The sequence below is a fragment of the Pseudoliparis swirei genome, chromosome 12, assembly GCF_029220125.1.
Source record: "Pseudoliparis swirei isolate HS2019 ecotype Mariana Trench chromosome 12, NWPU_hadal_v1, whole genome shotgun sequence".
NCBI classification, from domain to species: domain Eukaryota; kingdom Metazoa; phylum Chordata; class Actinopteri; order Perciformes; family Liparidae; genus Pseudoliparis; species Pseudoliparis swirei.
This window is the reverse complement of record NC_079399.1, coordinates 17,679,266-17,700,363: the sequence shown is the minus strand read 5'-3', so window position 1 is coordinate 17,700,363 and position 21,098 is coordinate 17,679,266. Positions and strand designations below refer to the sequence as shown.

At 47.9% G+C, this 21,098-nt stretch overlaps 1 protein-coding gene across 1 annotated transcript in view; it reads left to right on the top strand.

Annotated features, from left to right (window-relative positions):
* The window catches only part of mdn1 (midasin AAA ATPase 1), a 53,146-nt gene that overhangs the window by 19,071 nt on the left and 12,977 nt on the right, over window positions 1-21,098 (top strand). Inside the window, exons 37-79 of the mRNA XM_056427719.1 lie at window positions 3-125; window positions 257-454; window positions 648-755; window positions 853-1,041; window positions 1,607-1,696; window positions 1,796-2,059; window positions 2,156-2,420; window positions 2,517-2,676; window positions 2,828-2,944; window positions 3,036-3,244; window positions 3,349-3,497; window positions 4,022-4,221; window positions 4,643-4,866; window positions 5,444-5,557; window positions 5,829-5,958; window positions 6,130-6,236; window positions 6,351-6,484; window positions 6,840-7,006; window positions 7,153-7,273; window positions 7,402-7,615; window positions 7,966-8,218; window positions 8,322-8,445; window positions 8,855-9,019; window positions 9,109-9,323; window positions 9,409-9,796; window positions 10,007-10,119; window positions 10,405-11,080; window positions 11,190-11,351; window positions 13,338-13,626; window positions 13,745-13,983; window positions 14,715-14,810; window positions 14,941-15,035; window positions 15,195-15,319; window positions 15,489-15,641; window positions 16,461-16,570; window positions 16,672-16,745; window positions 16,843-17,026; window positions 17,130-17,274; window positions 18,685-18,831; window positions 18,933-19,059; window positions 19,183-19,288; window positions 20,070-20,185; window positions 20,618-21,025. Of these exons, the coding sequence (XP_056283694.1) occupies window positions 3-125; window positions 257-454; window positions 648-755; window positions 853-1,041; window positions 1,607-1,696; window positions 1,796-2,059; window positions 2,156-2,420; window positions 2,517-2,676; window positions 2,828-2,944; window positions 3,036-3,244; window positions 3,349-3,497; window positions 4,022-4,221; window positions 4,643-4,866; window positions 5,444-5,557; window positions 5,829-5,958; window positions 6,130-6,236; window positions 6,351-6,484; window positions 6,840-7,006; window positions 7,153-7,273; window positions 7,402-7,615; window positions 7,966-8,218; window positions 8,322-8,445; window positions 8,855-9,019; window positions 9,109-9,323; window positions 9,409-9,796; window positions 10,007-10,119; window positions 10,405-11,080; window positions 11,190-11,351; window positions 13,338-13,626; window positions 13,745-13,983; window positions 14,715-14,810; window positions 14,941-15,035; window positions 15,195-15,319; window positions 15,489-15,641; window positions 16,461-16,570; window positions 16,672-16,745; window positions 16,843-17,026; window positions 17,130-17,274; window positions 18,685-18,831; window positions 18,933-19,059; window positions 19,183-19,288; window positions 20,070-20,185; window positions 20,618-21,025 (7,793 nt within the window). The remainder of the gene's footprint in view (window positions 1-2; window positions 126-256; window positions 455-647; window positions 756-852; window positions 1,042-1,606; window positions 1,697-1,795; window positions 2,060-2,155; window positions 2,421-2,516; window positions 2,677-2,827; window positions 2,945-3,035; window positions 3,245-3,348; window positions 3,498-4,021; window positions 4,222-4,642; window positions 4,867-5,443; window positions 5,558-5,828; window positions 5,959-6,129; window positions 6,237-6,350; window positions 6,485-6,839; window positions 7,007-7,152; window positions 7,274-7,401; window positions 7,616-7,965; window positions 8,219-8,321; window positions 8,446-8,854; window positions 9,020-9,108; window positions 9,324-9,408; window positions 9,797-10,006; window positions 10,120-10,404; window positions 11,081-11,189; window positions 11,352-13,337; window positions 13,627-13,744; window positions 13,984-14,714; window positions 14,811-14,940; window positions 15,036-15,194; window positions 15,320-15,488; window positions 15,642-16,460; window positions 16,571-16,671; window positions 16,746-16,842; window positions 17,027-17,129; window positions 17,275-18,684; window positions 18,832-18,932; window positions 19,060-19,182; window positions 19,289-20,069; window positions 20,186-20,617; window positions 21,026-21,098) is intronic.

Below are 21,098 nucleotides of genomic sequence, written 5' to 3'. Positions count from 1 at the left end.
AGGATGTGACCGATTTGTTTGGAACTGATCTCCCTGTGGAGGGAGGAAAGGGAGGAGAGTTTGCGTGGCGCGATGGCCCCCTGTTGGCTGCCTTGAAGGCCGGCCACTGGGTTGTGCTGGACGAGGTGAGGTCACCTGTTCAGACATTTTAATAAACCGTTTCTTTTACTGCTTAGAGTCCGGAGAAGACGATTTGTCATCGGATGATGTCGATATAATCTGTGATATTAAACTGGCTCGTTCCTTACGCTGACAGCTGAACCTGGCCTCTCAGTCGGTGTTGGAGGGTCTGAACGCCTGCTTTGATCACCGGGCCGAGGTCTACATCCCCGAACTAGGGATGAGCTTCCAGGTTCAACAGGAGAAGACCAAGATCTTTGGCTGCCAGAATCCCTTCACTCAAGGCGGCGGTCGTAAAGGACTGCCCAAATCCTTCCTCAACAGATTCACTCAGGTGAGGACCGGTCGGGAGCGTTGTACAAACTCGTTATACACTTACACCTTAATGGAGCCCAGAGATTTGTGTTGCAATGATTTTGTCCTCCCATAACTTCTTCAGCGGGGAACTCGCAAGACAAAATGCCAAAATCTAATCACTGAGCAAAGTAATCGCCTTCTGAAAATGTGACTGGCCCTTGTGTCTTCAGGTGTTTGTGGACCAACTCACGAGCAAAGACATGGAGTTCATCGGAGAAGCCATTTTCAACAGCATCGAGAAGGAAACCATCGCTAAGATGGTGGAGTTCAACAACAAGGTAAGCGTTTCCTGTCCGACTGCCGATTGAGAGACTGACTCGGCTGTGCCTACCGATGTACAAAACACAAGAGCCTTTCTTTTGGTTCTGTCGACAGCTGGTCCAGGAGGTGTGTGTGGAGCGGCAGTGGGGTCAGAAAGGAAGTCCCTGGGAGTTCAACCTGCGCGACATGTTCCGCTGGTGTCAGCTGATGCAGGCCGACCAGTCCCCAGGATTTTTCAACCCAGGCCAGCACGTCGCCTTGGTGTATGCCGACAGGATGAGAGCAGAGGCCGACAAGGCTCAGGTACAATACTCTTTGATTTGCTACCCCTCAAAAGTCTGTGAGAAACTTTATAAGAATAAAGGTCAAGGATTGATGTCCATTGGTCTTAACGGGTGATGTTGTTTACTTAAGTTCAGTCTCATGTTTCTTACTTTTGCGCTTGGACACGAGATTTGAATTTGACAAAACTTCTTATGTTTATTGAGAATGTGTTTTTTAAATGGTTGTCTGGGTAGGGAGAGCACGCCATGTAAGGCTCTTGGGAAAGGGAACAACAGATTTATTTTTTGGTTAGTGAAGAAAATTGTATGACTGCTGCAGGCCAATGCAGAACCGCCTTTAGGAGATTAAGAGGTCGATGTACATTTAGAAAATAATAGATAAATACACTAAAAATGTTACGCAAGCTGTCATGAGTGGATTACACTAAAAGAATAAAGGACCTCCTTCTTGTATTTGAGCATATTAGATTCCCTCAGTGTTCTGCATCCAGCGACCACCCTCGGCTTTCTTTGTGTCGTTACCGACCCGTAAGGAAAGTATTTTCCCACTGTCCCGTCTGTAAAGCCCCTCCTCTTCCACACAGGTTCTCTCCGTGTTCAGGAAGGTGTTCGGTGAGGACTTTGAGCCTTACAGCGGCTCCAGACAGTTCCACATCACTCCACTCAACTTGCAGGTTTGTCAAAACCACAGAACCTCTTACTATTTACTTTTTTTTTACCAGAAGCGAATGTTTTGAAATTGTACAAACGATGAGGATGGCTCTTCCCTGTAGGTGGGGTTCTCCGTCCTGCAGCGCAGCGGAGGAGCCCCCGTGGCTTTGGACCCCCCGCTGTCCATCACACACCAGGCGCTGCGGCCCCTGGAGTCCCTGATGAAGTGTGTGGAGATGGGCTGGATGACCATACTGGTCGGACCCACGGCCAGCGGAAAGACCAGCCTGGCGAGACTGCTGGCTCTGCTGACGGGACACCGCCTCCGGGTCATGGCCATGAACAGCGCCATGGACACCACGGAGCTGCTGGGAGGCTTCGAACAGGTAACCAGGAGCCCCCGTGTGTCTGGCTCGCCTTTTTTATTGTCTTGAAGCATCCGATTGTGTCACTCTGCACTTTTCTTTCTCTCTTCATTCCAGGTTGATATCATGCGGCCATGGCAACAAGTGCTTGAGAGTGTGGACCACATCGTCGCCATGGTAATCAGGCGTGGCCTGATGTCTCTGGACGTCGGCATCCAGGATACAGAGTTCCTGCTGCAGACGTGGGGTCTGTTCTGCCACTGGCTGAAGGAGGAAGGGCTTCACAGAACCGGCGGGACCATCAACTCGGAGGCCCTGAACAAGCTGGAGGTCATCATCCTCCTCCTGCAGAAGCTCAACACCAAGCTCAAAGTGTTCACTGGTAAACGACAGAGTAGTCTGAAAAGAGGTGCAGTTGTCTCGCAGGTATAAGAATGTGCCGTAACGGCGCTGTAACTCTCCTGCGTTCGTCCCCCAGACATGTCCAAACTGCAGATGGACTTCACGCTGCTGAAGGAGCGTCTGGCTCAGCTGGAGGACGGCTGGACCAACGGAGGCTTCGAGTGGCTGGACGGTATGCTGGTCCAGGCCCTGCAGGCTGGGGACTGGCTGCTCATGGACAATGTCAACTTCTGCAGGTGAGCTATTAAAGTCTTTGTAAAAAAACACATTATGCCCAAACTGTGATGAGAGCTGTAGATGATGGGAAATCCTAAAATCAGCAACTAATACATTTTTGGAGGTGAAACTATTTTGAAAAATTCCACTCATCGAGTATTATTTGTTTAGCGCTTCTGTGCTGGATCGCCTCAACGCTCTGCTGGAGCCCGGCGGATCGCTCACCATTAACGAACGCGGCGTCATCGACGGGAAGACCCCCCAAATCACCCCGCATCCCAACTTCAGGTAGTGCGCCATATTAGAGCCTGAAGACTTCTTGTTGAAGCCTTATGAGATCTGTGCATGCTCAGCTGTGCGGGGGGGGGATCTGTTGCAGGTTGTTCATGACCATGGACCCGGCGCATGGGGAGCTCTCCAGAGCCATGAGGAACAGAGGGGTGGAGGTCTACATCCCGGGAGAGCACGAGGGATCCTGCTGGGACACGCTAGACCTGAAGACCCTGCTTCACACCGCGGGGGTGACCGGGGACTGCGTGTGTGATCTGCTGATTCAAATACATAAAAGCATCAAATTTGCCATTTGGGGTAAGCGCTGAAGGGTGAAAATAAAAACCTGTGCTACCAGTCAATCTGCAGAATTGATTGAAAAAACAAACGACAACAACAACAACTGGCCTCTACCTTTTCAGACTCCCCGGCCTCGTCGGTGGCCTCCCTGCTCCATGCCGCGACCCTGCTGTCCTGCCAGCTGCAGCGGGGCATCGATCTGCCCAGCGCCCTGCAGCATGCCTGTGGGGAGGCCTACTCGCTCTGCCAACGCACCGCCGCCAGCCAAAAGGTTTCAACGCCCCCTCATCAATGTTTTCATTGTCTCACGAGCATTCAATCAAAGACACGAGGAGTAGGATTTGTCACTTCCGGATCGTAGACGCAAAGTAGAATGAAGGAATCCGCTCTGTCGATTGACAGAATAATGAATTTACAGGGCAAACTTTTCCAGAAGAATGTCATGTTTAGACGAAGGCTGTGATATGTGTAAATTATCAAAATAATCATTTTCAGTTTTTGGGCAGTTCTGTATTGTAATAATAATGGTTGAAAAGGATGTAAATTGCATAGTTTTAAGGAGAAAAACTGAAGCGGAGACCCCCTAAACTCTATATATTCTAGTGTCTTTTATTTACTGCATCCCCCTGGCAGGAAAACGCTGATCATAAAACCTGAATAGATGGTTCAAACCCGGTCCATCAAATCCTAAATCCAAATGCTTTTCACCTTTCCTCCTGCTTCAAGGCATCCAGTGAGCACGACCATGCTCCCCATGGAGTGAATAAACATTAGTGTTCTGTTGTCCCCTTCCAGCGGGCCCAACAGGTGATAGAGCATCACCTGGCCATCCTGGACACGGAGGACTGGGGCAGTGGACTGCTGTGTGCTGGAGTCTGGCCTGATGGCTTCCCGTCCGCCCTCCTCTCCACGGAGGACTCCTGCTTCTCTGCTGTCCTCCGAGATGGACAGGTCCTCTCATTTTGCCTGAACACCCTCAGCATGCAGGGCAAACGGTAAGGATGGCGACGACACCAGTGAGTCTGCAACGGAGAAGTGCAACACAAAGCTAAAGAAGTACCTCAAGTTGATGCACTTTAATGCACCTAAAATGGCAGTTGAAACCAAATTAGTGTAAAAAAAAAAAAATTCATCGGTCCAAGAACTAAAAGGAGTAAAATGCAAACACTGAAATAAGTTGAAGTGTGGTGGATAACTTTACTTGCAATGTCAGCTAAAGCGTTACTGAACATTGAAAGGAGTTGATGTGTCAGTTTAAACGTATTTACCCAAAGCACTCTGACGAGAGATGAAAAGATAAAAGTCTTCGTTTTTGGCCTCTGATTTTGTGCATGCGCTGAAAGCAGTTTGGCGGTCTGGAACGGAGCAGTTGAGATGCCAGTTGTAAAGAAGAAAAAACTATTGTGTCGTCCACAGGAACCGTCCACTGAGTCTGAGTGACCTGCAGAGGGCGCTGCAGAGCAGTGGTGTCCACGAAGGGCAGATGTTCTCTGGAGGAGTGGTGGACCTGGCGGATGGAGACACTCTGAGGCTGATCCCCACAGCCGTCAGACTGCTCACTGAGAGAGCCTCTCATGGAGACTGGATCCTCCGCAGCAGCTGGCTCTCACACCTCGGGAAGAGCTACAAATATGCCCCCGGTTTGTGACTCACACACACATACATACACACGCCCAGAAGCCGAACATTTTTGACTCAGAAGGGCAGCGGTTTCATTCTCTAAAAATAGGGTATTCATCTTCGACGACAGATTTCAGGATTTTGTAAAATTTTAAATATTGGAGGCATTGACATCACTGACCAGTAATTCCTCTGCCCACAAGTCATCTGTCCATGTTCTCTACACTCTTGGAAGATTAGGTCCTAATTAGAACCATAAAGGTTTCTTTCGGGGGGGTTTTCCCAAAAAGGGTTCTTTTTATGGAAAGGGTTTTTAATGGAACCTTTAATCTTTCAAAGAAACCTTCGAGAAAAAACCCTGATTTCTCAAATTGCATGTTATTTCTTGTGAAATATAATAGTTTTAAAACTACTACTACTACTGTTCATTCACATAAAGATATGTTGAACAATACACATAATGAGTATATAGTGCATATTGCGTGATTTCGGATGCTGTACCTTTCTTTTTTAAGAACTTAAGGATCCTGCTTTCCAAGAGTGTTAATTGCACTAACTTGCAGAAATTAAAATGGGTGTGGTTCTTGACTCATCCAGATCCGGCGCTGGTCCAGGTGGAGGCGGGAAACCGGGCTCTGAAGGCTGTGTTTGGTAGCAAACTGGCTACCAAGGGCAAGTCACTGGCAGAGCTGCTCCAGCCTCACAGCACAGGTAAACTCTTTGGTGGTCGCACACACCACACACACACGCACACACCACGCACCACACGCAAGCACAGCAGCTGCAATCCCTGACCAAAACCCTTTGTAATCACTTTGTTTCTTTGTAGTTATTTTGAGTGTCTTCTTGGTTGGTGTGTGTGGGGCGAGAGGCCCACGTAGGCCCGTTCACCAATCCATCCGGGAATGACTCGCACACTGCTGCCATTCTTCACATATTTAACCTCTCTTTCTCTCTCTCTCTCTCTCTGTCACTTTGCCAGATGAATACAGGATTTTGGTCGACATGCGATGGAACAAGCAGTATCTGGATATTTTGGCCAACAAGTGCAACTTTGAGGACGAGGAAAGATACATGGAGTTTCTGGAGGCGCTGAACGCCGTTGCCAACAGGTACGCCGAGAGGTTGTGAAGTGTTTGAAAGGTGGCAACAGCAGAAAAGTCAGTGGAAGGATAACGAATCCAATCGGTGCTAAGAATTAGACCCGCGATACAGAGTTTTGTTCTAAAATGTCACGACGGGCATGACATGATCTTGATGTTTGTTTGTGTGTGTTTTGTTAGGACCGTTCTGATGACGGACAGGGAGGAGCGCTCCGTCATCTGCACCTGCGCGATCAACCTGTCGGCTCAGAGCTGTGCCCTGAGGATAGCCACGGCTTTCAGCAAAGGTACGGGCTTCAACAGCCGCCTGGAGAAGAAAAGAGACGTTTCCCCCTGAGGTCCACCTCACGCGGCTAGTATGTAACTCAGTTTGTGCAACGTGTGCGTTTCTCCACACACAGGAACTGTGGACATTGGTCACCTTCCCCACCCAGTGCTGATGCACCTGCGGACCTTCTTTGACCTGTGGGACTCGTTCACCCTGCAGGCGGTGCAGAGCGGACAGCCCTACATCTCAGACCACATCATGTTTGAGGTCAGAACCTACTCGCTTTATTACACTTTGTGTCACTTTAAGGACAACATTTTTATATTTTCTTTTTTTCAGACTTAGTCCACACCTTAGCATTTAGTACATTTAGTTCTGTACAACACTGGAGTCCATCTTTGTTAGAAAATGTAAATCTTCACATCACAAATTCTGCAGCTTGTATCGGGTGGATAAGAACTAAACGGAAGGTAAGATAATAATAGTAATGATAAAAATAAAGAGTCCAGCTTCTGGGTAAAATAATAAAATAAATCACAAAGGAAGTCTTCAAATCTACACAAAATGTAAACGCCCTCGGTCGATCTTCGCTCATGGCACTCTACCCGTCGCCCGTGTTTAGATCTTGCAGCTGCTGCAGTGGCTCGACCGTTTCTGGGACGTGTGCAGCACCCTGTCGGCTGATGCGCAGGGCATCGCCGTGCTGTCTCTGCACTGGCAGTGGGTGCAGAAACACCTCATCCTGCGAATGCCCCAGCTGCTTCTGGGAGACACTGACGGCACATTTGAGTAAGAACGTTTGACTTTATTTATTTCCATTTGGCTCTCACATTTCTGAGATGGCATGGCGATAAGATTGCAATAGGAGTTTCTATGAGATTTGTATTTGACATATTACTAATATGATTAACGCCTGTGACTGTGCTGCGCTGCAGAGGTCAACAGGAGCTGCGGGCGGTCTCTGCAGCCATCCAGACTGTTCTGTCCACCCCAGTGTCTGTGGCCTCGGCTCTGAAGGGCATCCAGAAAACCCTCGGCAAAGCTCTGCCTTTCAAGGTCTGGAGACTCTTCATCAGCTCTGCTTTACTGTCGGACCTGGGAGTGGCAGATATGTACTCATTATTAGTAGTTGTCTTTCTGTCTGGTCTAATACGGTTGTCCATCCCCAAACCCTTCTCCTCCAGTTGGAGTCGGTGGCCGAGTGTGCGTCTCGGCTTCGCATTCTAAGTAAAGCCCTGGACGTCAGCGATCTCAGGCTGGACGGCGCCACGGGTCCATGGACGCAGGAGCTGGTGCGACTGCAGGGCGCCGGGCTCGGCCTAGACATCAAGGAGAGTCTCCTGGAGGCCTGGGGCCTTGTTCTGCTGGCAAACAACCAGCTGGATCCAACGAAGTCTGGTGAGGCATACCCGCAACGCTGTGGTGGCTGTCGGGCCGGAGAGTAGCGACGTTTGTCAGTGCGTTGTTTGGCAGCTCCGTCTAATTCTCGAGTCCAGTTATGGGATGGTTGATTGAAGGACTGAAGATAAGCCATCATCTCACTAGCACCTAATTTGCTTGTCATGCTCCCATCAGGACAAACCTGAGAACCTAAATCATCACGATACAGTTTGTCCCTGTCCAGCATGTTCTCTATGTGCGGTGTCATAAACATTGCAGTGTGCTGCTGAACCTTGTTCTGTCACCTCTAAAGAGAAAACGGCAGTTTGATTATTAAAGGGTCTCTTTTGTGAATGTTACACCTCCAGGAGTGTTGGAGAGGTTGGTGTCGAGCGTGGAGCAGCAGCAGCGTCAGATGACCTCCCGAGGGCTGCTGGAGATGTGCTCCTTGCCCGAGGGTGAGGAGCCGGGCGAGGAGCCGGGCGAAGGAGTCCAGCTGGCCAGAGAGGAGCTGCAGCAGCTCAGCCGCAGGGCGCAGCTCTGGCCCCTGATGGAGGAAGTGGCTGTACTCAACCAGCTGCGACTCAGCACTGACCTGCTGCACCTGGCTCTCTCTCCTGGGTAAAATGCTACGTCTTCCTCAACAAAGCACGAGCAAATAATGCGGACTGATGTTGAAACAACTGACAGGCTGCGTAGTGAATTGTCCCCCGTTGATTTGCAGCGACCAGGAGGCGGAGGACGGCTTACGCCGAGAGCTCTCCAGACACCTGCGCTACTGCCTGCAGTCCACACCGATGAACGTCAGTCAGCTCCAACCGCTGTGGTTCCTGCTCAGCAGTGACAGGGTGAGTAGCCCAAGGAGTATAGAACAGGAACCGAAAGTACACAATATCAGTTAAAAAAAAGAGGCAGTCCCAGAGTCAAATTTAGCCTGTAGATGTGTATGAAGTATTCGCCCAAAATTGCAGCTTCAATTTAGGAAAGTCAAATTTGGGTACTGCCCTATTTGCTGCCCTAGAAAATATGTGATCCGAACTTCTGACGGTAAACTCCGAATCATGCATTAGAACCAGTTATTCAGAAAATTATTTAAAATAATTATTAAAACCAGTTTTATTGGTGGACCTCCGGGTCGAAGACGCTAAACATGTAATCGTCTTCGCTTTTTTGTCGGCTCTCCGCTGTGTAATATCATATAAAATGCTTCAATGATGAAGAATGTAACTCATGATTCCCCATGAATCTTTTTTCTAGCCGGCCGAGGAGCTGCAGTTTGTTTGGTGTGAGCTGCTGTCGGAGGCTCTGGGTGCCCTGTGGACCAGCAGTGTGACCTCAGACCCCAACCTCTGGCTGAAATGGGACCCGCTGAGACCCAAGACCAAGCCGTCTCTAAAACCGCACCACGGAGCAGACAACGTGGTACTCACCTAAAACAGCCTCTTGTTGATGTCACTGTATTCATCTCAGAGATGCCCTGCAGGTTTAATACAGTTCCATGTTGTCTTTAGGGACCAGCCTTGCTGAGTAAAGCAGTGTGGTCACGTTGCATACTGGGAGTGCTCTGCAGCAGTGAGACCGGCGGTCGGTGGGAGCCGTCAGGGACGGCCCTCCTCACCCTCTCCCATGTCACCCTGGGGGAGTGGAAGGAGAGGATCCAGCAGCTGCAGGACGTGTCTGCTGTGTTGTGGGATAATATGGCCCTCCCTGCACTGGCTGAGTTCAGGTACATTTAAACATGAAAAAAAAAACATTCTAAAGGTCATTCAGAATTAGTTGGGGTTTACTAATCACACCGATTACTTTTCCAGGGGCACAGACTTCAGGCTCCAGGGCGCGGTCCTGCGTCGCCAGCTTCAGAGCATGGCTGACCTCCTGCCTCCCAGTCTGCAAGAGGGCTACATGGAGAGCTGCGAGAGCCTGGTGGAGGACCCCGACCCTCTGATCGCTGCCCAGGAGATCCAGACCGTCTTCAGAGACTTCATGCCTCCCAATCTGCTCCCCAACGGCCTGGTTGAGGCCTGCATCACCTGCCTGCAGCAGTATGTCCAAAGCAAGGTCCAAGGCTCTAACCAACTGGCCCGATCTGGAGTGTTCTGGGTCAACATGGGCCTGCTGCAGATCAAAGTGTGGACACCACAGACTATCTTTGATCCAGCTGTGAAGAGAGCCTACAAACTCAACTACTTACAGCAGGAGGTCAGTTACTGTTGTTTAAAAAAAACATTTATATTAAATGTCATCATCTAAACAACACAGCTATTAATTAATCCAGGGCATGTATTGTGCAAAAATATTTCCAGAATTAAATATCCTTTGGGCTGGTGGTCACTAGAAGGTGGTTAAAGCCCAGAAAATACTTTGGCGTGATGATGTGACGGGCATGTTGTCTCTCTGTGTCCATTGCAGCTGGCTCTGCTGCAGGAGGAGTGGCGAGGTCGCAGCCTGTCGTCCCAGCTGATGACCGGGGCCAAGCTGGAGGAGAGCAGCACCACGGACGGCTTCCAGCATCCTCGAATCAGGTCAGTACCAGCAACAGGTTCATCACCATGTGGTGTTATAACTGAGAACTTCTGGCCGGATACAAGTTTTTTTTTAAAGACCACAATCCAAGTCTCAGTGGGACCGGGGACCGGTCAGATTTGCTTATGCGCATTTACGACCGGGAAATGGAAATGAATAATCGATTCCAAATTATACAACTGCAGTGAACCATGGTTCTTTCAATGTAAATGTGTCATGGTCGTAATGTATGGAGACAGACTTCTGAAATAGTCTTTAATCTTGTGGATGTGACTTGTTCGCAGGTACCTGTGGATCCGTATGCAGCAGGTGAAAGATCAGATAGCCGAGCTCTCCAGAAAGCAGGCATGTCGCCCCCGTGAGCCGCAGTACGGGCGCCTCTTCCAGGACCTGCAGCACTACCTGTGCAGCATCGGCCAGGCGTCGGTTGTGGAAACCCTGCTGTCCCACCTGCTCAAGGCCCTGCAGGGCTCTTCCTCCTCCAAGTCCAGGTCTGCAGTCCAGGTCCTGCTGAAGGAGGAGGCTGTGTGGCAGAACTCCCAGCAGCGCTTCTGCCAGAGGCTGCTGGAGGATTACCCCATGTACCCCGACGTGGTCGGGCCGGTGCGGACCGGCATCGTCCAGCTCCGGCACGGGATGCGGCTGGTGGCCTCCCAGGCGGCCGCCTCGCTCACCCCTGTGCCCGGTCTGCCCAAGTTGGTTTCCTGCCTGCTGGCCTTCCCCTCCCTGTCCCCCAGCCTGCCATCCTACCTGGCCCGAGCGGACTTCCTCTGCTCCAGGCCTTGCGCCGAGAGTCTGCGCTGCCTGGCGAAGCTCCTACCCCAGCAGCAGGACACCAAGCTGGTGGTCCCGCAGTCCACCACGCTCCTCCTGACCTCCCTGCTGTATGTGCAGTGTCACACCCTGTCCACGGGAGAGTTCAGCCTCGAGTCACGCAGCCTCTTCCGGCACATCTGTCAGGTCAGCGCTTCCAGTTCACACCAAGATGGATTGGATTTCTGGGTTAAAGAATTCAAATCTTTGTCCAACCTTTTCCGAAATTGAATTTATGATGTTGCCGACTCTTCAGGCGCTGGTGAACGAGTGGGATGACCAGGAGAGACAAAAGAGAGAGCGAGAGCAGATGGAGGCCAGTCTTTACCGCAACCGCAGTCGACAGCACGGCTCGGGACTGACGGAGGACGAGCAGGAGGAGAGGGACTTCAGACGCCAGTTCCCCCACTTCAAAAAGGTATTCACAAAGACTCTGGTCTGATCCTGGTGAAGATTTATCTCAGAAACAACCTGTTTTGATTATGATGGTGAATGAAAGATGCCAGCTGTCAGTTTTTATCATTAGATGATGAGAGGCAGTGCAGCCTTTTGTTTCCTGATCAAAGTTGCATTAAAAAAAACCTGATCTGGATGCCAAAACCGGTTGGGACTTGAACCCAGGCCCCTCTTGCTGTGAGGTGACAGTGTACTGAAATAGAGGGTCGGAGATCTAAGACGGAAACAGTCTTAGATGGAGCTATCGACCCAATTCTATTTCTCAAAATGCAGCAATCCACAACATGTTGTTTTGCATTAATAGGCTGATATTACCTGCGCCTGTGAGAACGCTACTATTATATAAGTCGTGATCACTGGTCATCACTATCATTAAGATTCACCCTCTAGTTAGTAGGGATGAGAATTGATGCGATTTTAACGATTCCGATGCCTTATCGATTCCTGCTTATCGATTCGATTCCTTATCTATTCTTTTATCGATTCTTATTGGGCAAGGGGTGAAAAAAAGAGCACAAACGGGTTTATTTACATTAATTTTCTTTTATATAATTTTCTATAATGCTGCACACACCATATACAGTATGTATACATACACATTTTTTTAAATAACCAAAAACATTTATACATATTCCTCTTGAACTTAAAATAAAACTTACATAACTTAAATAAAATGTATTCTGTTTAATTTAAACATGTTCCTAGAAATTACAGTGCTCCTTCCTTTTTTTTAAAGGGTATATGAACTGAGCTGCCAAAAATGAAACTAGCAGTGGCAAATACCAAGTGTGCAACCATCAATTGTATGGATCATCAACAATTCTTGTGCAGAAAAATAAGCATGTCTGCTTTCTCCGGGAGGATACGCGATCTCTCAGGACTTATTGTGTCTCCAGCCGTGGAGAACACTCTCTCAGATGGGGTGGAGGATGAACACAAAGATATGAGGAGGTGTACAAGACGTGCTAGCTGTAGCCTGTGACCCAGACAGACGACCAGCCTCTGAACCGGTCTGACTCTGAACGTCATCAGCTAAATTGGATGGCAATGGAGATTATTTATATAGTGAAAGCTGGTTTACACAATGAAACAAATGGCACTAACAAAATCGCTGAATTTGCTGAGCTGACATAAAGCCACATTAAGAGGGGAGGCAAACACTACCTCGCCTCAATGTAGGGGGCTGACAATGGAAGATTCTGTAGCTAAGCTAGCGTAGCTATATGCTAAGTTTAATAATGGGTTAACACGAACGTCTGCTGATAACACACGCCCTCCGATAATTAACACCGTTACGATCAAACATTTCTCAAAACTGGACTTTCAATCCAAACGTGAAGTGATCAATAATGGGACCAATGCCGGAGCTCAAATGTATGCTTCAAACGAAGGGACAGAAGATAACTTGATCGACTCCACACAATAAAGGCAAATTGCTTCACACAGTGAGTGGTTGTGATCACTTTGGAGGAGTTTACCTTGGACCGAAAGAGATGAAGCGCCGACGTTAGCTGAGCTGCTGCATCGAACACATGACATTCCTGTCATTTAATTCCATGCTGTATTCAAATGCTTCTTCATATTAGTTGTATTTCCTCCCTTCGACGAAATAGACTTTTTACACACGTTACAAGTGGCGTAGTTGTCATTTTGTCGTGTGAAATAGAGCCAAACTTTAGAACGCTTCTACCTAGTTGCCATGTTTGCTGCAGTCTGAAGAAACTAAAAAAGTTCACGCATGCGCAATGCCACAGAGGACCGTTAGCAGAACCGTTAAAGAATTTGGCTAACGATCCCAAACAATCGGTTCACTGGGAACCGGTTCTAAAACGGAACCGGTTCTCGATTCCCATCCCTACTAGTTAGTGTTCATATCCAAAGCGAATTTCATGAGATTTGGCACAGAGCCAGATGTCTTAATTCAGGGTCTCTGTTCATACTTCACCAGGACTTTGAAGACATCACGACCCAGCCAAGTCTAGAGGGCCCAGCAGACTTGGGACTAAAGGAGGAGGAGGAAGATAACATCGAGGAGGAGTCCAGCGAGAGCAGCTCCATGTCTCCGGCTGTCATGAACACAGTGGTCCAGGTTCATCAGCGCCTCTGTCTGGGGCACGCCCAATCGCTGTGGTACCAGAGCACGATACCAGCCGACCACAGCCGAGAACACGTCAAAGCCCTGGTCTCCTCATATCAGATTGCTTCCCCTGTGATGTCGCGCTTCTATCATCTCATTGGTTAGTGTTTGCCGTCTGTCGTTATGCAACAGGAACACATTTTTCATCATTTTCCAGCAGCAAAGCAGAATTATTCTCTTGTGAATGTGGATCATGCCCTCCTGTGTTTGCCCTTCAGATGCTGAAATGGACCAGAAGCTCACAGGCAGTGAACTGCTGCTCTCGGCTCTCCTCCAGAACACCGTGCAGGGCTCGGGGGGCCCCGATGGTCTCTCAGTCGCCCCGGAAGGACCGTATGACTTCTACCAGCAGCCCAACATGAGCGAGGCCCGTCTCTGTCTTCCTGTCCTGGAGCAGCTGAGTGTGGCAGCGAAGCAGAGGCTGGAGGAATGGCCAGAGCACCCAGCTCTCATACAGGTCGGTTACCTTTTTACATCAAGGGCTTGCGGTACGTTAGCACGTCGGGATTCAGTGTCTTAAGGCAAGAAATGAAACGGGATGCGAGGTCTCTTGATGGACATGCTTTGGTTATTCCCACGATCAAACCTGTGACATGTTCCTCCTGTCAAACTGAAAGATCACACCAAGGTTTTTGACATGGGGTTTAGAAAGCAAACGCTATTTGCTTCATTTTTGACAAAGTAAAGTCATCGGACTCATAAAGTTTGAACGGCTAAAGTTTTCTAAAATTGTCTAATCAAGCATTGATTGAGCAGACATGTTGCACGATTACATTGAATGTAAATCTATTATTAATCCAAATCATTTTGTTGCTTTGTTTGATTGTTTTCCTCTAAGGGAGATATCTGGCTCTTTAGTTTAGGTTTAGTGTATGGACAGGTAGTACATAATAATAGTAATAATAATAAAGCCAACCTTTTTTAAATTTGAGATAGAACTGAGCCACATAAAGTTGAACTGTCGTATCTTGCATCTTTAATAGCAAAGTAAGTTGACTTTGTTGTGTTAGAGTATTGATGAACAACTCAAATCACTGACTATAACCCACGATGCAAAACTGCAGATTAGAAAAGTCAGTGCATAACGTTCCACGTGACCGGTCCGGTCCTGTGGCCGGTTGACGACGTATGTCATCGCCTTGTGCTGGACTTCATGCTACAATGTGTATTCTGTCTGTTGTTTTCCAGCTGACTGTGGTCGTGGAGAGGATCATGACTTTCAGTCTGGCCAGTCCTTTGGCCAAGTTCCTCAACGGGCTGGAGATCCTGCTCAGGAAAGCACAGGTGAGCTCCGCTTGCAAGATTCCTCGTGTGCCACAGTTAGTGAGCGCCCCTCGTGTTGACACATTTAATGAACGAGAAAATTAATCGTTGACCTTTTTTTCCCCCGTCTGCTCTCTACCGGTCCAATCAGGAGTGGGAGAATAACGCCAGCCGGTCAGTCTCTCTGCGGAAGGAGCTGGAACCCGTCACCCAGCAAATTATTCAGTGGCGCAAACTGGAGCTCAAGTAAGACACGAAGGGGCTTGGATCAGCGTCTTCTGTTATGTTTTGATGCTTTTGCGAGATGAGAGAGTCCTTGGCTTGTCCCGTGTGGCTCTCGGCTGCAATACGAGGACATGACAAGCATGTGATTGTGTCCTCTTCCTGCCGTCTCTCGCGTGCTAGTTGCTGGTCGAGCAGTCTGGACAACGCGGTGAAGCGGCACACGGAGAAATCAACCAAACACTGGTTCTCAATCTACCAGCTGGTGGAGCGATATCTGGAGGATCAGAAGACGGACGCTAACCCGGGTACATGCACAGCGCCTTTGATTGGGCGTCGACTGACTGTGCAAACGTTTTAGATGATAGTTGTTTCTGATAATTAACGGTTGGTTGTATAGCAAAGCCAACGATGACACCACTGAAATGCTCTGAGTGCTAAAACTCTCTGTTGTCTCCCCATTGCGGCCCTCTCCAGATGAGGAGGCGGAGCGCCTCTCACTGTCCTCGGTGTCCTCAACCCTTTACGCCTTTATGGAGGGCTCCAGCCTGGGAGAGTTCAACACCCGCCTCAGCATGCTGCTGACCTTCCACTGCCACCTCCTGCTGATCCCCAGCCAGCCAGGACAAGGTCAGCCATCCCCACTCTACACACGTCAATCTTAATTACCTTCGCATTGAAAATGCGGAAGGTTATGTTTTGATTGCCGTGTATTTATTTAATTATTTGTTTGTTTGTTTGTATGCGTGTTCCTCGCATAACAAAAAAAGTTTTTAACCGAATCGCATGAAATTTGGTGGGATGATTGGTTATTATCCGGGGACTATTTGATTAGATTTTGGGATCAATCGGGTCAAAGGTCAACATCATGGAAAGGTCAACATCTTCTTTTTACCATAGCACAGTCAATTTGTATCCAATTGGCATGCAACTAATGCCAAAATGTTCATAATTCAATGCCCAATCTTGTGATATGCGATGGTATGCGCTCTACCGAGTGCCCATTCTAGTTCAATATGTACTGGCCGTGAGTTGGTCCTTTTTTTATAAGCTTGGCTCTTATCAAAGCTTTAACCTGTATATCCCCATCGTGACAAGCAAAAAGATGCAATAGTGAGGGTCAGTGGTGAAGGGCCTCAAAATAGAATATATTCTTTTATATTTCATAAAAACAATCAGACGTTTGTTTGTATAACAGAACATCAGTTTGTCAACTACTCAAATCCTGATTGGCCGCGTGGATATTGACAATTGTATCGATCCTTTGACCCGTCAGCGTCAACCAGACATCACTGATTAGATATGTCAGTCAGTTTACCAATACATTTGACCTTTTGTGTAGCCAAACATATCTTATAGTTACAGGTCAAGTTTTTCTTTTAGCCTGTAAGAGAGGCTGCACTATCGTTGTGGGGGGGATGACCTCTTAACGCTTCCCTCGTTCTACAGAGCCGCTGTCCAGCCTGTTGTGGAACCTGCACAAATACTACAGTCAGTTCTCTGACGGCATCCAGGCCAAGATCGGGCAGCTCAGACAGCCCATCGAGAAGGAGCTCAAGGTTTATGTCGCTGTCTTTTCTACGCCGCGTCTACCAATACTCTGAAACCTTGTCCACGCGGGTCACAGTAACACAGTGTGTGCCGATTCTTTTGTCCACAGGACTTTGTCAAGATCTCCAAGTGGAACGATGTCAGTTTCTGGTCCATCAAACAGTCGGTGGAGAAGACACATCGGTAAATTATCACTGCAAAGGTTTTTGTAAAATGCTGTGCAATATTCTTTTTTCGTGCCCGCCACTTACATTGCTCTATCTGTATTCTTTTCCCTCAGGACTCTCTTCAAGTTTGTGAAGAAGTTCCAGGAGGCTATGAGTGGTGCGAGTGTTCCCTCTCTGGTAGAACAGGGAAGCAGCGCCAGCTTGGACAGCGTGGACGCCAACCCGGAGGACACGCCCATCCATCGGGTTCACAGGGCTCTGAAGAGCAGCCTGCCTGGCAAGGGCAGAGACCTGCAGGTACGAGTGTTTTCATTGTTATCCATGATGAAATCGCTTTTCCTTTTAATCAAATGGTGATGAATAATAAGTGAATAACCTAAAGCTGAACTGGGCATTTCAGCATGAGGATCCAGAAGAAGGAGTCGATGCTTCATCTCTTCAGGGACGTCTGCCTGTGCTGTCCAGGAAGATGAAGAAACTGTGTGTCCAGCTGCTGAAGAAACACCCAGTGCCTGAGCTGGCTGAAGACCTGGACTACTTCACTGGTAAGAATCCCACTTTCAAACAAAAAAGATAAAAATCTCACGGACCGATTGACTGCGTGTTATAAGGAGACTGTTGGAGCCATTTTAATTGTTCTGTGTTACTTTGGACTTACACCACTAGGTGGCGCAAGGCCGACTTAATGAGGAGAGGCAGAGAGGCCAGGTGTTTATTTGTGGAAGGCAAACAGTTTTTCGACCGTGATTAATGAGACAATACGGCAAAGCAGAAACAGAAATGGTTTTGTGTGATATTATGATTTAAGTATGTGCACCTACGTAGTGGCATCATTGTTTGATTTAGTTTGAGATGCATACATGCAAATGGAACAATAAACAAACTGGACATAACAAACTGGTCCCTGAAACTCAATGAAACGCGTCGGAACTCCAGCAGATGAGCAGGCAGGTAGTGCCTCTGTGTTGAACAGGCAACACTACAGAGAGATGGATGAGCAGAAGGTTTATATAAACTTTAAACATTATATAAGAAAGTGGGTCACAGAACCGGTTTCTTTGCTTGAGCAAAAGAAATGTTAAGAAAAAATGATATGCTTTTATTTTGAAAGGGATTTTTTGTTATGCAGCGTAGTGCCGACTGGTCACACTCTTAATACTGCGTTCACACAAAAGCTGAGGACTAAATACAGGAATAGACTGGACACTGAGCATGACCTCACGAGTCACTACTATATGACCTCAGAGTGGCCTTGTATACTCCAACTCCAGACTTTGAGACTCTTCAAAGCACAATGTTTTCCAGTATTTACCGACTGATAAGGTAATCAGAAGAAAAGTGAATTTTGAATTCCAGTGTTTGTTGTCATAGCTTCAGTGAGTAAGTATTCTCAGCTAAAGTTACATCATTTGGGTCTTTCTTTCCATTTTTTTAATGGTGCATGAAAGCACCGTTGAGTCCGCTATCAGAAGGCTGAAGTTACTGAATTCATATGGAAGTTGTAAGATGCATTTTTGGGTTTTTAAAATGCATCTAATTGAGTGTAAAAGGGAATCTCTTACTATTTTTTTTCCTGTTGGCATACTGTACTATCCCAGGTGCACCATCTTTTCATTAAATCAATTTGAGAAGTTTGAAATGTTCCTCGGTTTTGGTCGCGGCTTGTCATTCAGAGGTGACGGTAGCTCCCGCAGCCAGTCCAGTTGAGAACCACTGACTTTGATGATAGATTTTTATTATAGACTTCTACACAATCCGACTTCTTTTTGCAACTTGAAGAGATTTTTCGCAACCCTGATGGCCACTAGAGAGAATGCAAGTTTGAGGCATTTATACCAAGCCAAGGGGGTATCAGGCATTTCTCATCAGATCACAAATTGCTTTATTATATTATTGCGTTGCTGCAACGTCCTCGGTGTTGATGCGGTGTACTTTTTCTTCACGCTTCTTTCCAGGCGAGGTCATCAGCAACCTGCGGCACCTGCAGAACCTCAACATCGACACGTCGGCAGAGAAAGAAAAGCAGAAAGCTGAGGTCAAGCACATCCTGCAGCAGAAGCAGAGAGCTCTGTCGGATCTGTTCAAGATGCTCACAGAAATTGGTGAGTTTACCTCTCTGATTTTAAGGCGTCCCTAGAAATGTAAGACTCTGAGGGGGGCAAAGACGTTCTCCAACCCTCTGATGTATCGTTCTCCCATGTAGGTCTTTCGTACCGTAAAGGCCTGACGTGGAATAGGACGGTTGACCCAGAGCAAACGCTCTGTATGCAGCCGCTGGAGATGAGCACCGCTCTGTCTGCAGTCAGGAACCAGGAGCCGGCCGAGAGCATGTAAGTACAAGTTGATCATAGATGCACTGACATCTGAGTGACGTTGTATTCCTGTGTATAACGACTGCCAGGTCAACTCTGGACTCTCTTCAAGACACTTTCTCTGCGTTCGTGGTGTTGCAGGTTGTTTACAGAGTTGCTGACGGCGTGGGACGGATGTCAGAAGTACTTTTACCGTTCATGGGCCAGAAGAACAACCATGCAGACTGCCCTTCAGCAAGCTGCCAAGGTCAGATACTGAACATCTTATTGAACAGAACAACTTGTTGCTTTTACCACTCTTACAGCCGTCTGCATGAACGGTATGACGTTGAAGGGAGAAGTCCAATCTAAATAGTTTCTTTACTGTGTTAATAATTCAGACTTCTTTCGCGCTTTTCTAAGTACCTAAAGACGCTTTACAGGGAACAAGAGACAAACAGAACAAAACAAAAAGAAAGCAGACAAAACAAACAAACAGGAACAGTAACAAAGAAAGGAAAACAAACTGGGGAAGCTGTATGAGTCGTATCGTATCGTTAATGACATAACAACAGGAACAAAAACGGGAAACAAGTTTATTTTTAATTCTATTCAGAAAAACATGCATTTCACTATCTGTGTTTTCATTTACTGATGAAAACTGTTAGAAAAAAGGTTCTGGTGGCAGAATTGTCTTTCGTTTTTAATCAAATCTTTATTGTCGTCATTTTGGCCACACGGTTGTAGTACTCACTTCGGTTTCCCCTCGTGTAAACACCGTTGACTCTATCAACGCTTTTGCTGTGTTGAGAGCAGTTGATCCCAATTTTATATAAAGCGCCTTAAGTCATTAACTAAGCAGATATAACAGTTTCTATCAAACTCAGCGAGTGGATCAATATTTTGCCTCTGAGGGCTTCCGTAGTTTTCAGATGAAATGTAAATCTTAGAATCTGCTGCAGTTCCTCATTCTATGTTTTGTGCGTCTGAGTCCGTTGGCTCTGTGGTCTGATGCTTGTGCGCATGTGTGTGTTACCGTTTGGTTGTAGGAGTTGGGTCTGGGCAACATAGAGCGCTGTCGAGGCTTCTCCTCTCACCTCTTCAAGCTGCTCCTCAAACAGAGGCAACGCCTGGCCAAGCTCACTGACCAGTGGGTCCATCTCAGGTCAGTCTGACTATGTTCACGAGGCACCGTGTGGAGTCGAGGGTTTGACTCCAGAAGTGGTTGTATGATCGTATTTCCCATTTTTACTACAAGGAGCTATTTCCTTTTTTATGGTGTTTTCCCCTGAATGTTAAACTGGCTTTATTTTTAGAAGACTGAATGAAAACATCTGGATTTTGAAAGTTGGACAAGAGGTTTATTTATTTTTTATAATAATGAACTTGGGGGACATGTGCCTTCATCTCTGGAGGCAATTAGGCCTTTAGTGAGGACCGATAATATAAATGCTTCTGATGTAATTCTACATTTTATGAAGCCATAGATAGCCTCCAGCTAGAATGTACCGGACGGCTTAATTAAGTTGAGACGATCCACAATGTGTTGCTGTGCTGTTAAATATTGTAGCCTGACCTATTGTCTCACCTCTCTCAGGTGGCTAATGGATGGCGTCCAGGCCATTAAGGTCCACCTCCAGAGCCACAGTGAGGACGAAGGCTGCGCCCTCCCACCCCAGGCCGCCCTCCAAGGTTGGGTCAGCAGAGGCCAGGCGCTGGCTGCCCAGTGCTCCACCCTCTTGCAGCAGCTGTCCTGGCTGCTGCAGTGCTGTCCGGAGGACCTGCAGCAGAAGGAGGTGACCAGCGGCTGCAGGCAGCACACCTTGAGGTGTCCATCCCCGCTGGCAGCGCATCGCCAACCCCCCGGCTGTCTAATCCGGAGGGGGGACGCCGCCTGGTGCCAGCTCAACCAGAGCATGAACGCACTGTCGAAGCAGACGCAGAGCCTGAAGGCGGAGCTGGACAACGTGGCGCAGCAGAACTCCGAGAGGGCGCTTCACACGTGGTAAAACATAATCACCCGAAGGGTTTATCTGAAATCTGGCGTAGGAGTGACAGAAGCGGACTAAAGCAACACC